Source organism: Aptenodytes patagonicus, chromosome Z (assembly GCF_965638725.1).
Source record: "Aptenodytes patagonicus chromosome Z, bAptPat1.pri.cur, whole genome shotgun sequence".
Classification (NCBI taxonomy): domain Eukaryota; kingdom Metazoa; phylum Chordata; class Aves; order Sphenisciformes; family Spheniscidae; genus Aptenodytes; species Aptenodytes patagonicus.
The window spans coordinates 57,535,768-57,552,235 of NC_134982.1; the positions used below are offsets into that span (position 1 = coordinate 57,535,768).

General features: G+C 41.5%; 2 protein-coding genes across 8 annotated transcripts in view; one reads left to right on the top strand and one right to left on the bottom strand.

The window, feature by feature from the left end:
- Positions 1-16,468, top strand: part of IDUA (alpha-L-iduronidase) — a 51,450-nt gene that overhangs the window by 1,868 nt on the left and 33,114 nt on the right. Inside the window, exon 2 of one of the 3 annotated variants that reach the window (XM_076362744.1) lies at positions 1,497-1,637. In XM_076362744.1, coding sequence (XP_076218859.1) covers positions 1,497-1,637 — 141 coding nt within the window. Of the gene's footprint in view, positions 1-1,496; positions 1,638-16,468 lie in introns of those variants that run through there. The other 2 variants (XM_076362747.1, XM_076362745.1) reach the window with 2 other exon arrangements.
- Positions 4,827-16,468, bottom strand: part of SLC26A1 (solute carrier family 26 member 1) — a 38,008-nt gene continuing 26,366 nt past the window's right edge. Inside the window, exons 1-4 of one of the 5 annotated variants that reach the window (XM_076362742.1) lie at positions 16,087-16,135; positions 12,195-12,261; positions 11,125-11,775; positions 4,827-9,776 (exon numbers count right to left, since the gene is read on the bottom strand). In XM_076362742.1, coding sequence (XP_076218857.1) covers positions 8,256-9,776; positions 11,125-11,745 — 2,142 coding nt within the window. In that variant the 5' untranslated portion in view covers positions 11,746-11,775; positions 12,195-12,261; positions 16,087-16,135 and the 3' untranslated portion in view covers positions 4,827-8,255. Of the gene's footprint in view, positions 9,777-11,124; positions 11,776-12,194; positions 12,279-14,268; positions 14,570-16,086; positions 16,177-16,468 lie in introns of those variants that run through there. The other 4 variants (XM_076362741.1, XM_076362739.1, XM_076362738.1 and 1 more) reach the window with 4 other exon arrangements.

Sequence of the window (16,468 nt, forward strand, 5' to 3'; positions counted from 1 at the left end):
TTAAAAAGACCCAAATGGCTGATACATTTTTAGTAAGAGTGGAATTGGTAACTTCTCAGTCTCACTTGTGTGTCTTGAAGCAATCTCAGGGAGATGATTTTTAAGTGCCTTGTATGCTGATGAAGTTGCACAGAGGGGCTCACATGCGCTGGCTGATTTGTTTGAAGCACTACAAGGGTGTAATCTGTGTCAAGACTTGCACTTTCAGGTAGGGATGCAGGAGGTGGGGTAACAGATAGGCAGTGTCTTAGCTAGGACAAAAGTTGCGTCAAGTTCTTGTCCAGGTGGGGTCAGGCTATTCCCCCTTTGTGCGCAGATACCTACAGATACAGTAGCAGGTTCATTCAGTGGGGTCCTTGAAGGTGGGATGAATATGTGGAGGGGGACAGAGGAGGAGAGGATGACAGTATGATTCTTCCCAGCATAGTTGCAGTCAGCACAGAGCTGATCCACCCATCAGAGGAGACAGATCACAGTAGGCAAAGCATAAACTATATTAGTTTTTCACTTATACAGTTACTATACAGTCTGTAGTTAGAGCACAAGTCATCTCTCTTTGCAATATGAAGACACATGGAAGTATTTTACCAAACCTTGGGGACAATGTTGTTTTATCTTTCTTGTAATACAAATGCTTTAACCCTCAGAATTTGCACATTACCAAAAGGCTTAATGAGAGTCTCTAAGGATACTCAAACCCAGTGAACTGGGCAGCATTCTAAGTTTCTGACCTGTGGAGCTTGGGGGTGAGATCTTCCTCCATCTTGCAGCTATTGATAGAGGCAGCAGAAGTTTGCCCCAGTGTTCTGTTAATTTCGGTGGAATAAGTAGACACCAAAGTCGTGTTAACATGATCATCGCTGTATAGCCGTGAGCAGGTCAAACTGCTTGCAGCATCAAGCATAGAAACCTCAAGCCACATATTCCTGTGCTTCCTTATGTTTAGGGGTGAGTTGAACATGGCCGAAGAATGTGGAGGCTCTGAGGGTCTAATTCTGCCTCTAACAAGTGTAGCTTCCACAGCAGAGCAGGAGTTGATGTCGTTGCATGGACTTCAGCAGGAAGATCAAGCCCATATTTGTCTTACTACAGAACTCAGCAAGTCTGACTTCCACTCCAAAGCCTAAAAGACACTGGGCTCCCTTATCATTAGTTATTCAGAGACAAGATGAGTGCCATTGTATGGCTTCATCAGGCCACTGCTGCCTGAGGTTGCTATCTATGCAGCAATGACTGCCTGTAATACTTTCCTTTGAGCATGGCAATGAGATGCACCCGAGTTGTGTTCCAGTTTGCCAAACTACATCTGTAGTCAGTTAGCCCCACATAACCTGCAACTCCATTTTGCTTTCATCTCATGTTAGACAGTGGTCCTGATGCCAGGGAGGATATTGCAGGTGGTATAGGAACTTAGCATAGGGATCTTTGGACACCCAGTGGAGCTGCTAGTTAATGTTTCAATGTGTTGTTTCTTTTCTGTCCCTCCTTTCCTGAAGCCCTCCTTTGCCTCACAGCCGTGCTGACCTATTTGACCTGAGCAAAGACCAAGAGATGAACCTTGCCTACATTTCTTCTGTTCCACATGGCGGCATTGAACAAGTTCGAATTCACTGGTTACTGGAATTAGTTGCTCTCAGGTAAGCAAACACCTCAAGTCAAAATTTGGAAAAATGTGACACATTAAAGTGTCCAACAGGTGCTCACTTTGATATTTATCTTGGTATAATTGCAAGCTGGTCATGTCTTTGCTTCCTTGGAAGTCAGGTGAGTGTCAGTGGAGGGGAATCAATTTGGGGGTGTATGAGATTAAGAAAGAGAGAGCTTGTATTGAGAAAGATGGGGCTAACCTGCATGCATTACATTCTAACAGGTTAAGGAGCAGTTTAAGGTCTCCTTTCATCTGAAGAGTCTTGTGGGTGTGCTGGTCAAGTTTTACCAAGACCATCTCAGGTCATATGCTATATTCATTCCACGTCTCTCCTGCTGCCATGTCCAGGCCTCAGCATCTGGATTCCCAGTTGTACCATGACCTCCAGAGAGGCCTCAGGCTGCAGAGATGGGTTTCATGGACCATTGCATGTACAAGGATCTAGTGCTGCTTTTTTTAACTGGGTGCATCCTTTCTAAAATACTGCTTGGCACAACCTTGAATATAGAGCTTTAGAGGAGTCTCCAATGGTTCCTTAAGCAAGGAAGAGTTCTGCTTTGCAGTCAGGGCATCTACTCAGTGTTATGGAGAGGGCTCTCAGCTGGATTCCAGGCAACAGTCATGCCAACTGTTTTCAAGAGTCATACTGGGTGTTATCACTGCTGTTACTTCAAGTCCAGCAGAGTTTGGTCTCAGTACAGTAACACTAGCAACCACTTGGTACTGAGAAGAACTGCTGGGAGAAGCCAGACTTCGAGAGTTCAGTTCCTGTCCACATCCCGGCTGTCCACATGTGTACCTAGAGCTCCCCCTGGCTGTAGGTCTGGTTTTAGTATTCAGGTCACAGTGTTACGTGACTCCCTTTCCAGGTTGGATGAGTCTTTGGCAAAAGCTAGGAATGGGATGGAATAGGGTGATAAGCATAAATTCAGTCCATTCCTCACCAAAGCGTTTCAGGTAGCAATACTGTCCCAAACAAGACTTCTCACCCATCCTGTTATGTGCTTTGCTAACCATTAGCCATTCTAAGAATAGTGCTGAGGGACTAGAAAGATGGCTTACTTTTCTGTCCTTTAATTTAGGAGACATGATACAGCAAAAAAAGTCCCACGAAGATTAAAACAAGCCTGACTTATTGAGAGATCCAAATGAAAGCTGCCACTATTTTATTACTACTTCTGTCTTCCTTCCACTTGGGAGTTTCTTTTTGCATCCTGAATCCATCTGTGCACTGCATCAAGTGACAAGTAGTCACAATGAAAACAGGGTGACTTTAGTTAATACCAGTTAATAGCCTCTTCCAAAAGGATTCATATACATAATAGCATTTCTAGTTCTAGGGAAATACATGTTAGACTTTAGGAGGACAATGCTGGAATTCCTTGCCTTTCAAGTCCCATTTAACTCAGCTTAAACACACTCATACCAACATGCAGTGGAAACAACCAAATACAGATGCCTAGAACAGAAGTGATTGGTCTGTGAGGAAAGACAACCCATAAAAACCCCATCAAAAGTTGCAATAGTTCTTAAAGTTCTGCCTGGCTAAGGCTGTTGCTGAGCTGAGCATATTTACAATCCACATCATTACTGCATCTCTCAGACACAGGAGGATGGGAATTTACCAGTTGTAAGTTTGGGGAAGCAACAAGGGGAAGGAGAGCTCAGACTCTGGAAATGGGATGTGAGCAGAGGAGTAGTGGGTTTCAGAGTGTACATTAGGAACAGGAAAAGTTTTCTTCCTAGGTATTAGGGTGTGCTTGTGTATGTAGGTTTGTTTGGGAAGGTGTTCGGAGGTCCTGCACACAGTTGAGTATTGCATTTGTACCCCAGAGCTGCCTCTGTATGTTAGTCCATCTGTGAATATAGCAGGTAACACAGCTCTTCCCTCCCATCTTTCCCTGTGGAAGTTTCCCAGTAAACACCCTTTCCTGTGCTGTGTCTCCCTCTCTTACTGAGCTATGGGTTTTGTACTCACTCTTGCAGTGACCCAGCTTCAGCAGGGGCAAGGACAGCTGTCACTGCTTACCACTGCAGGAGTCCCTGTCCTAGATCTCAGAGGTTTCTCCTGAGAGGTGGCTTGGGTCTTTCAGGTTTCTGTAATCAACTGACTTACAGAAAAATGAGTGAGTGCCTTTGAAAAGGAAATAGCCACGACTACACTCAGAGGCCAAAATCCCTTCTGGCAGCCTGTCTCAGCTGTGCCACATGTTGGATTGGGCTTTCCAAATGATTGAGGTAAAGGAATGCGTCTGTCATGGATTCTGCTCAGCCTTTGTAGGGAGTGAGGCACTGACTCCTTCAAAGTGGGACACAATCCTTGACACAATCAAAATTCTAGGAGCATGGAAACTTAGCAGTCAAGCAAGAAGCCCCAGAAAAGCTGTAGTGCCTCAAGGGTAGGATTGTAACCCACTAGCCTCAATATTTAGCTCAGCTTTGACACATAGAAATTAGAAACTTCACTACTGTTTAGAACGAAGCTAAAACTGCTTGTTTTGCAAAAATGTGCATTTGTCAAGGACAAGAAGACGTTTAAGTTGTGGAAGGACAACCAGTGGACTGAGTGGCAGCAATGGTTTGGAAAGGGAGAGAACATGGAGGCTGCAGACAAACACTGGGATTGAAAGAAGCAACAAGGGCAAGAATACAAGTCTGAACAGAAGGAGTTCAGTGCTGATGCTGAATTCTGTGCATGTACAATTCTCTTCCTGAATGAGTGATTTCCAGAAGGACGTAGAGAGGTTTTTAGTGAGAACCCTGTAACAGCAAAACTGTGTTGTGTCATGGGGTTGGTGAGTAGAGAAGACTTCTTGGAAGATGATGGTAGGTGCTTGACTGAAGAAGAGCATTTAGAGAAAACAGAGGACTAGAAGTTTCCACCACTGTGGAAGGCCAACAGATACAGGCATTGCTTTTCCTCACGGTTGTGCCATCTGTAAAAAGGTGCCATAAATGTTCCTCCCAAGAAGCAGATGTGCTCAAATAAAAGACTGCCACCTTCCCCTTCTCACTTCTATAATGGTCTTTCTCATTATGTCTTCTAATCCCCCAATGCCGAGTGCATCCCTGTATTTTAACCCTTTTCTAGGACAGCAAACCCACCTCTTATCTTTTTCTTTATTCCAAGTTATCCTGTTATTTCACCACCCGTGAAAGGATACCACGAGGCAAACTGTTTTCAGAGAACTGCTAGTTTTATTTTCCAACCAAAAGCACACATTTGTCTCTAGGTCATGTGACACAGGAATATTCATGGTTACGGGGGAACCCAAGGTGTATTTCATGGACTGAACAGTTGCCTGTTTGTTAGTTACCAGTGCCAATAAATACAGCCATTTTGACACCTAGACCACACATTCTGGCCATGCTGCATTAGCCAACAGGAGAGTTTGAGGTGAAGATTCCCAACTCTTTGCCCAGCTCCATGGGACCCACGCAGTCCGCAAGTTAAGAACCCTTTCCTATTCTTATGTAGCAGTACTAAAGTTTGTTGGATACGTGATTTATACAAGGCACCACAGTGAAGAAAAATAAAGTCAATCATCTACATGATGGATATAACATTTCCTAAAAGGCATATAATGATTTTATTTCAACATTAGTATTAACCTAGTTGGAATTACAAGCCCATCCCCAGCTCCCCTCCAAGTCACAGTACCTAATTCCTGGTAGAATAGGAGAGAAAAGAATCAGCAGGTTTTAACAATTTTCAATCTTCATACCCTTAATCTTGGTATAACACAGTATAGCAAACATAAACATGCCAGAAAAAGGCTTGCTTTTTTAGTTACCTTTTACATACTCCTTAGAAATAATTTACAGCCTCCCAGCATCCCTACATCACAGCACAGAAAGCTGTTTCCCTGCTTTGACATTGTCCAACACCAACTTGATTGTGAGCCCGCTCTGCCAATGAAACTGAAACAGAAAATTGTTCTTATGGTTTCTTCTGGTCAATAGTTTCTTCCTAGTAAAAGTCTTAAAGCTTACCCCCCCTCTCTTATGCATAGCCAAGTTTCTTTGCTTAGGTATCCTTTGGTACCATTCTTACAATAAATATGATGAAAAAGAGACTTCTAACTCTTTATTTTTCAGCCTGGATAAGAGAATGGCAACCTCTCTTCATTTTTCTCCAGAGGCTGTTGTGAGGATACACCTTCCATTGGAATCTCTCTTTCTTTTTTTTTCTCTTTTAAAATGAGATTCATCTAGAGTTAAGGGTATTATTGCATTTTTTCCTTTATGTTCTAGGCTGGTAGCTTGGCCCATAAAGATAAAAGAAGTCTAGATTGCTAGGATGTATATTCTTTTATCCTGAAACAATTTTATTTGACTTCCAGTGACAGCTTGCTTTGGCACAACAGCCTAAGAGTGTCTATATTGATACTGTCTGGCAGTAACTCCTGTAAACCCACTTCCTCATGCTAGGCCCTGGCAGGACCTTAAAAGAGATATTCCCTGATCAAAGAATGGTTACAAACAAAAGCAGACACAAAGCAATACTTTGTCCTTGGGCTCTGCCCATTTGTTTTTCTGACAGAAAGAAACTGGTCATACCAAGTCAGCAATTTAAAAAGTAATGTAATTAAATTGTTTTATGACAGGAAAACGCTCCAATGGTCAATCCTTTAATCTCTTGACAGACATTTTGGTCAGGTTTTACTGCCCTGGCAGTACCAGCAGTGTGCAGCTGATAGGCTTTTTTATAATGAGTGCATGAAAATGTCAGCATTGAATCACTTACCTAATATTGTGCTATTCTCAATCCCTGTGAAGACATTTTTTATTTTGTCTTTTGGGAATGCACTGTTTTTCCTTTAACAAAATATTTGTTCATGAGAGCCAGACAGGCTCTGGGCCACTTGGAGAACCTCAGTTTGAGTGTTCTTCCATTCAGTGACCTGAAAAGTTGAAATACACAAGTCATGTGATGTGTTGACTTGACTTTTTTTTTTAAATGGCAGAGCAGAGAAATGGCTTCTGCATACATAGAACCTATTTCTAGAACCTGCTAACTGTAAGAGGCACAGCTGTCATAGAATTTCCTTCCATGCTTGGTGCTGTGTGTGAGCCAGCCATGAATAAGGAAAGAAAGATAGGGCAGCTGTCCTACCTTTTGTGCAGGTAATTATAAGCTTGAGTATGAGAGAGGATATTCTGCCAATGCCATGGGCCAGAACACTTTGTACTAACTGTGTTACAATCAAAATCTAAATCTATGCTTACTTGTAAAGAGAGAACATGTGTATATAACACCACAACTGACTCTGGGGTTATCATTTGACACAAAGCAGAATGAACAGCACTTACTGCAAATTGTTATAGAAAGTAACCCAGACCTGGAAAACATGGTTTAGTGGACCTCAAATCAAAGAATAATAAGATAGGAGGAAAAAAAACCCCAAAATTTCTGTAGTATGTACAAACAGTGGTGGAATATTTCCAGCATATGGGGATACACAGCTCACAAAGTGTTGCTCCCTTTACTTGGCCCTGGTACGCTACCGTAAAGCTTCATTAGCATTGCATCACAGAAGACCAGCCAGGCAGTTCTGACTGATCCATCACTCCCCTTCTAGGCAGATCACAGATTTACCTTCCCACTCTACCCTCTTTTCTCCTGTTTCTCTTTACACCCAGGCAGGCAGCTGTAGGAAGAACATGCTGTGCTGCATCACAATTCTGAGGTTTTACGTTTGATGGTCGTTATGTGTCCCTGAATTGGAGTTGCATCTGCCCACCAGAGGCAACCTATTTTTACAGGATGGTACAACTACCTGGGTAACTGTGTGACTGCCAGTTAAAGCCATTATTTTTTCTTAATCCTGTTTATCTTCTTACTAGTTAAAAAATTGTGCATCAGAGTCATATTTCTTCCAGCGTCATTAAGGGTATCGCAACCTTCAGTAACTAATTACCACAGATTGAAGCCACTAACACAGGTGACTCCAGCAGTAATTTTTGGAAATGATGGTTTTGAAAGGAACCTGTGATGGATCATGGTTTCTTCAGGTTGTGTCATTAAGCCTATGTAATCAAGGTGGAGAGACATGCTACATTCCACAATATTTTATACATTTTATTTCTATGCAAATAGTGGGAGTTGTTTAGGAGCACACCTAGAATGATGGAAGGGGCAGGGCCTTGCAAGCCAGAATTTAAACCATTATGTGTCCAAGCTGCTAGATTGATTGCATTTTCATGGAGACGGCTTAGCCCCCTTAACACAAACACAAACCATTGAACCACTGGGATAGTCAGCTGACACTGGGCAGACTTTCCAGCACAGTCTGATGATGTATATGTTGCGTCACACATGATCATGGCACAAGGGGGAAGTCAATCCCAAATTGCCCTATTGCACATCACCTGCATTTTAAAGTGAAGGTGCAGGTAATAATCCAACCTGTTCCATCCTTGTCCTGGACTGCATCCCCAGTGGCTGTTCTGTGTGGCATCTGACAAACAGCAGAGCTCTTCAGGGGAGAATGGCTTGTAGGCCCATTGCTGTACACAGCCAACAGTGTGTCTGATAGTTTAATTATTGCAAACTGCCCCTCCCCATCTGTCACTTCTGTAGTGAATTGTCAAGGAAGACACAGGATTAAACTGAGCAATCTGCTGAAAGCTTTTGGTCTTTTGCAAACTGCACAGCATTATGTATACTGTAGAAGAGCATTTCCTGCATACTTCCAAAATCTTTCCCAAAGTAACCTCCTCTTTGCAGAGAGTCTATCACTGAGGGATTGCAACAAGCCAGGAGAACAGAAATGTTTAAGTCCTTGTAGTCTTTCAGGATTTCCTTTAGAGTGTTAACTCCAGTGGTGTCCAAAAATGAGATGGAAGAGCAATCTACAACAAGGGCTTGGAAATCAATTTGCTTAGGAACTAGTTGCAGAGTGGTTTCTCCGATGCCCAGTCCATTAGCAGTTGTGTGATCTCCCTTTTTCAGATGCTGCTTTTCCTTCTTCTCATATTTCTTCCTTCTAGCAGCTTCTAGGTTAGGATCTAAGTTAGTCAATCTGTACAGAGACTTTAGGAAGTAGTTTCTATTTGCATAGTAAAGCGGGGCCTCAAAACGGAATATTTTGACCTTTGGAACAGAGGAGAGATTTTCATATTCTAAGTCATCCTCATAAAAGCTGGTGTCTTGGATCTGACCAAGCAGGGCTGTCCGTGGCCGCTGTGTCCGAACAATGATGCATAACATGGAGAAAACAATGCCAACCAACAGCCCTATTTCTGTGCTGACCAAGGCAGAAGCAGTCATGGTAACAACCCAAACAAGTGTGTCCACCTTATTCACATGGTACCGTGCTGGCACATCTCGGAACTTCCTCAGGGCTCCTCGGAGGCTGACAATGATGATACAAGCCAGGACACACTTCTGCAAGGAGTAGAAGAGAGGTGCCAAGAAGAGCAGCACCAGCAAAACCACCATTGCACTAATTACTCCAGAGACTTGAGTCTGGCAGCCTGTAGATGTTTTGACGAGAGTTTTTGCAAGAGCTGCACTGGTTGCAAAAGAGTGGAAAAAGGAAGGAATGATGTTGCAGAACCCCACAGCAAACATTTCCTGATTGGCTCGGATGGTATAAGCATATTTCTTTGCACACATTTCAGAAAGGGATACAGTGAAGACAAAGCTGACTATGGCAAGAGGCAAAGCATCTACAGCAACTCGGAGCATTAAGTTGAAATGTGGTACCTTGGGGGGAATAAAACCTGTTGGAATAGCTCCAGAAACACTGGATGCATACACTTCATTTAACTTTCCATAGTGTGACACCAGTGTTGCCACAACAATAACTATCAGCTCTGTGGGAAGAGGAAATTTCAGCTTATGCTTATACCGATCTCCCAGTTCCTTAGCAGTGACCAGCACCACGATACAAATGGCACTTGTGATGACATCACAAAGGTTAGCCTGAGAAATGTTCCGGAGGATGTTAATCCAGGTAATAAGAAGCATCCCATGCCCTTGGCTACGTGGGATTTTTATTCCAATCAGATACTTCACTTGAGCTGTTAAAATGGTTAAGGAAGCACCAGTTGCAAAGCCATCTAGTACAGACTCAGATAGGTACATAGATACAAAACCCAGACGAAAGATTCCCATTAGAACCTGAGGAGACACAGAAAAAAAAAAGAAAAAAAAAGATGAGCCTTAAATGGTGCTGCAAATAATTAAGTACAGATGGGAGAGAACTAGCTGGAGGCAGAGAGCATTTGGCTATTTGAATCTTAGAACAGGAATTATCCTTTGATGTTTCCAGTCTGCTTTTAAAACGTGATTCCTTTTACTGTTGTGGGATACTACAAACCCAAGAGGTGAATGAGGAGTTTGAGACAGGGTCAATCGAACAGTGGTCTGAAGTGACTCCACTGAAGTGACTTGTCTGAATTTTATTTCCCATGGAAAAGAACAGTGGATGCAAAAATGCTTCTGTTATACCAAAGCCAATTTTCTTTTTTCCTGTCTTAAAGTGAATAATTTAAAACTTATGTCCATTGCTTTGTAAACAGAATTCGAATGACAACAGCTAAGATCCCTACTTTAGTGGCACTGTTATATTAAACAGCCCTGTGAACAGAAGGGAGAGTGGAGCACAGACAGCCTTTGTGGCATGCCAGAGGTCAGAAGTGGCAGAAAAGCTCACAAACTTTCCCAGATCCCAGGATACTGTCCTTAACTAGTTGCTTCTCCTTCCTTTGATGGCTTTGGAAAATACAGCTTCACAAGGGCATTTTGTTGTTCATAAATGTGGCTGAAATTTCTTAGTAAACAGGAAGGTAGCTAGCTCTTTCTTAATTCATATATATATATATATACAATTAATAGGTAAGTATGTTCATCATACTTCCTTCTGTGTTCTTTTGATATCCTTGTGATGGGCAGCACATTGGTAAGTCTCAAAGAGTCCAGCACAGCCATTGTCTGAAAAGTAGGTTAGTCAATCTATTTCCCCTCTTGTCCTTTCTGCTTCTGAATTATCTTTGGATAGCAGTTTGGTAGAACATAGTACTCGCTAGCAAAACACTGAGCAGCACATTTTGAACCTGTGTAGAAGTAGGTGAGTGGGTCTGCACCTTTATTAAAGTATCTAGGGAAACAATTATTTCTTCATTGTTGAAGTACACAGCTACCTGGGAATTTCCCTCATGGTAAGATTTGTATTGGATTCATGGTCCCATGAAAGCAGCAAGGCCAAAAGGCAGTAGCGTCAAAACAATGTTAACCGTCTTGCAGAAGACTCTTGTTTTACCTGTGTTTGCTAGTAGCTAAGAAAACTGCCTACCTCATGCTTGCTCTGAGTTGCCTACAATTAGGCTTCCTGGAGAAAACAGCCCAAGGTCATTCAAGTGAACTGATGCTGTATCTCTCATTGAAAGAGAGTCAAACCAAAGCTTAGGTCATGCAAAGAAGCTTAAGGAACTTCATACCGTGCCTCTGGATGTCAGCAACCACTTACCTGATACACTCCAGCCACAAATGTCAAGGCTGTAGCAATGCCAATAGCGTAGCATTCTTTCCCACACTCAGCATTCATCCCTGCAATTGTAAGGTTGAAGGCAGTTGTGTTGGACTGACTGTCATTCTGCAGAGAGCCATCACCCAAGGCTGGTGGGGCATCATCATTCAAGTCAAACCCAGCCAAGAGAAGTTCTCGGTCTACAACTTGTCCTACCATTAAGCTTATCAAGCTGAAAATGCCAACTGAGACATGACGGGATGTGCCCATTAAGAAATAGATGATATTGGCAAAGAATGATGTGTAAAGACTATAAATTGGCTTCAGACCTGCCAGCAGTGAGTATGCAATTGCTTGGGGCACCAAAATGATCCCAATCACTAACCCAGACATAACGTCCCCCCAAATGTACTCTTTGCACTGGTACTTGGGAAGCCATCGTAAAACAGGAAGGAAGTCCATGACAAAGTTCTTCAGCTTCTTTGGGGTGCAGGAGCAGCTCTTCCTCAGCTTAGCTAGCATGACTTCTTTCCTATTAATCTTGACACGAGTCTTTCTTTCCATGAGAAAGCAGGAAGAGGTGCTGTTTTCCATCCTGGTAGCCTCAAGTGGTCTTTCCATTGTCCCAGTGTTTACTTCATGTATGTGTTCCTGCAGTGTGGAGAAAACAGCTGTTAGGTTGCAGTTCATGAAGTTTTTTTTAGCACAGGTGCTTAATGCCTAAAATTTGTCACCTGATTGTGCTTTTAAGGAAGCATCATCCCAACAAGAACACCACCACAGGGCTCCAGTGACACATAACGCTAAGAAGTAAATCTGCAGATTGAGCCCTTTGTTGCAGACATTTAAGAGTACATTTGATTGAATCCAGTTTGTTTTACAAGGAAAAATGGAGTTAAATTAGTCATTTCTTTGTACAACAAATATTTCCATCAGCTCTTCCGAATGCTCCGTCACAGAGGTCTCTGTGGTCAGAGGCAGCACTTGATGGTGTGAAATAAACGTATACTAGTGAGGTAGGCTGTGGTCTTTCTAATAGTACATCTTGCAGTCATTGATGTGGAACTCGCACGTGGTATAGTGATCTGTCACTGCAGCTGTCCTCAATGCACAGGAGAACAATTTTGCTCGTAGAACCTGTAAAGCAGAGTTTTCTGGAGAGCAACAATTTAGTCTTACGCACAAATTTGTACACAAACTATTGACGGAATCTTAGAAGCTGCTACATAACATGAACCTGTTGAATTGTAGATTGTGTTGATGTGCAGCTTCCATTAATTAATAAGCATCTCCTCACAAATACCACTTTGGCAACATACGGACCATGCACCGTGATAGAATCTGTTACCATCTCAGAAGAGTGCTACATGTTAGTATTTTCAGGTCTAAACCCATAGTTACCCTAGCTTTGCTCTCCAGGGAATAAGATAAAACAATATATTCTGTAGGCAGCAGAACAAAGACAGCAGTGTTTCCTATGGTTCTCCTGCATGTCAGTTTTCTGACACATAAAGACTGGGAAAATTTGTATTCTCTAGATGGAGATGCTTTTGTTGTCTCTTGCCTCTATGAACACAACTGTTTTCACCAAACTCAATCTCTGCATTTTTGCTCAATTGTCAAATCAAGTTGAAATTAGCTTAGTGCATTCATAAATCATTTGGGGGTAGGTGGGGACATGACTGAGAGGCAAAACAGTACAACATGCAAGTGCCCTACCTTAAACAGTTTAAAAACAAAAATAGGAGCAGGAAGGTGGAAAATGTCAAACAGACTATGCCAAGTGGCAAATCTTGTCTTCTGGTTTGCAGTGGAAAGAAAGAAGAGACTTCCAAGAGTGGATGCCCATATGTAAGTACTGGGAGATAAGGAATGGCTCATATTGACCTAGAAGAAATGAGCATGTGCTAGTACAGCAGTATGCAGAATCTCTAGGAAAGAAGAACTTCTCAAGCCGAGCCTCTCCCAGTGACATAAACAGCCAGGATCTCTGCAACAAAGCTTTTTGGTGCCAGGTGTGACATTGCAATATAATGTCAAAGCTTGTCTTCACTTACAAGTAAAAGCTGTTTCTTTCCTCTTTCAGTATCTAGAGACAGAAGCCATACCCATCAGTTCCCTAAAACTTGAAGTACACTCACTGGCACAGTATTCTGTTGGTCTATTTTAATGATTTTAACAGTTAATAGTAAGTTTAGACTCTGTGTAAATTTCATACCTTTTTTTTTTTGTTGAGAAGAATATCTTGATTTGCTAATGTTTGCTAACACCCAGTTAAAGTGTAGAATTCCAAGCTGAGAAAAAACAAAGGGCTTATGAGCCCAACTGGAAGCATAATTGATCAGCAAAAGAATAGATTACCAACAGCCTGTAAGCTTTCGACCTGTAGCACTCCAAATAGAGAGTGGCTTATTATAAAGTCTTCTGTCTATCCTGCTTGTTATTTTTTTTCAAGATTTTAACAAATACCCTTTGCCAGCAAATTGAAAACAATGAGAAGATATGTATCTGTAACTAGTGCCAAAGTCTTAAACAAGTTCCCAGGTATTATTTTAAATGACACAGCGTGATTTCTAAGGCCATGCAAAGTTTAACCACGACTTGAAACAGGATGTTTAAGTGTTACAGGTACTTAGTTCATAATATGGTAAAAGGCAGAAAAGAGATTTCTTATGAGAGATGTGTGAACTGATTGTCCAAGTTGAAAATGACCTGCATAGTAGTCTAAATATATTTTAAAAAAACAGTGGATTTCGATCCATCCCAATTACATTAAATAGTTTTTAGCTCCCACTGTATAAGTTTCTTTATGTTTGTAAGTAAGGTTTGTTTCCATCATAAGGGAAAACTAATTACAATTTAATGTAATTATTTAGAAAGATTTATGGCTATTTTTTATCAGTAATGCCAAATTTACTTCAGACTCTAATGTACTGCATGGTTATGCTAGGCAGGATCTGCTTGGACAGGAAATAGGTTGGATCTGCTCTTTGTTAGAATGTAAAGGTGAGAGAAAAGATAAAAGAAGTTACAACACCAAGAGAAATACTTAAGAGCATATGATTAAAGATAATACAGAATGCTAGCAACTGTAATAAAGACACTCATTTTTAAGATCCAAAAAACCAACACTTCCTGTCTTACCTAAATTAGTTTGGAGAATGAGAGGCTTGTGTGTGAGGACAGCAAGTCCTATTTGAATGCCACCCACTTCTTACAGCCAAATGAATTCAGACAGCCAAGAAATAAATACAGTGTCCTTGTTGTACATACTTAAAAGCTAGTGGGCAGTTCAATATCCAATGAGTGCTTTTGATAGGCTACATAAAAAAGATTGCATCGGCTTCTGTACACTAGGCTCATATATTTAATTGTACAGTTGCTGTCTGCCTCTCTCTAAACTCACACAATTTACTTCCAAGTAAATTTGTATTTACAAAAAAATCCCATTAAAATTCATATGCATTGTTTGTGCAGCTTCCTGAAGGATGATAATAGTTTTTAATACATAGGATTATTGGAATATAATTTCTCTGGAAATCTGTTAAGAGATCTTGTGTATGAATGATAATTTAGTAATATAACCCGGATGTACTGCCTTACTGGATAATCAGAATAACAGCTTTTTGTAAAAGCCAACAAAAAAAAAGCTAGTATGATAAAGCATGTATCTTTTCAGCAGTTTTGATGCATTTTAGACAAAGGTCGAAAGAACCTTCCTGGTGAAATAAATACGTTCAAGCTAAACCACAGCCAAATGCTGACAGGAGCTCATTTTCTTCAATTCTTTTTTCTCCTGAAAATAAGGGTTTCCTTCCTGTAAATAACCATTTATTCTGCTAGATATATTTTCAGGATCCATGTCAAATGAACATGCTAGCTGTAAAACACTCAGCTCTAAAATGAGATGTTATTGGTTTCCAGAAACTGTTAATGTTTAGAATTTAGTTGTTACTTTTAGAACATAGTAAAGCCACACCAAATAATGGAAAGGACATTGTTACCAACAACACATTTTTCAGCTGTGTAACCCAAGAATTCTCAGTCTGTGATGCCTGTAGCTCAGTAGTAACTTAGTTGCTTTATCTGAAGAAAATGGGGTTCCACCATGGCTGCATGCTATCCCCTGTACATTTGTGCAGCCTAGCAGAGAGCTGGGAACTTCCAATGCTCTTGCCATCTCCAAAGACAAGAGGGTGGAGATCAGATCTGTCTGCTCCTCTGCACATGAGTAGACTCCGGCCTTCTGATTCTGGCACTGAGATACACCACCATCCTTCCACAGTGGTAATACTCGAGCAATATTCGGGAGCCCTAGGGGTGTCAGTAAATAGACTCCTCTACTGGTTTGCCAGACTGACCCATTTTCAGCTCATCCCATACTACGTGGTTTATAAGAAAAGGGACAACCCCTGTTTCAGGCTCCCCCTCACCCCCCAGAGCTTCACAGAAGATAATGTTTGCATTTTATTCAAACGAAGGCTTCCCACCACTTGCTGAAAGAGCTGTTCTTAGCAGGATGCGCAGATGAAGCAGCATATAGCATAGAATATGTCTATCCATTGCATTTGGCTGTGGTATCAGAACATTCTCAACTGTTTAATACAAGTGAAAGTTACTTGCATGCACATTCATATACATATGTATCATCCATATCATTACAATCAAAAGTAGTCTTTTTATTGGTTATTTTTAAATGTATTTTGATGTTTGGAATCTTCACAGTTAAGTTTTTTCAGGTTGCCCTTGGCCATATGAGCAAAAGCAAAAAGCTTTTTTTTTTGCCCTGCTTGAGCAGAACCGCTGTCTGAATCGCTCGTTCTTTCAGGTTAAATGCAGTGACTCAGTTTATTTTGTGAAAAAGAGAAACAAAGCAAAGAACCATTCAAGCCAAACAAACTGCTGACTTTCCAACTGGCCTTAGTCCCACCTTTCTTCCTGTCTTTTCACCATGCCACTGACCTGACAAAATCTCTCTGCAGGGGAGGAAACATTCATCACAACGTGTTCAGTGGGATTTCTCTTTGCAGATTCCTTGGCAAGCAGTTTCTGCTGGTGCACATATAACCATTCTGGCTGGATGAGTTGTTCCTTGTGAAACAGCACAACCCAAAAAATCTTTATTCTGATGCATCCTTTTGTCTCCCCATCCTGATTGTCCACTAGAAAATCTGAAGCTGTATCTCTAGAAAGCCAAAGAGGGAGTAGGCAGGTTGAGCCTGCCTCTTTATGCTAAGGAGATCTCTTAAATGCTGTATTTGGGATAGAAGTCAGGCAGTGTATCACAACTCTATACTAGAATCGCTCCCTCTTGCTGAAATAGTGATTACAGAATAGAGCCCTT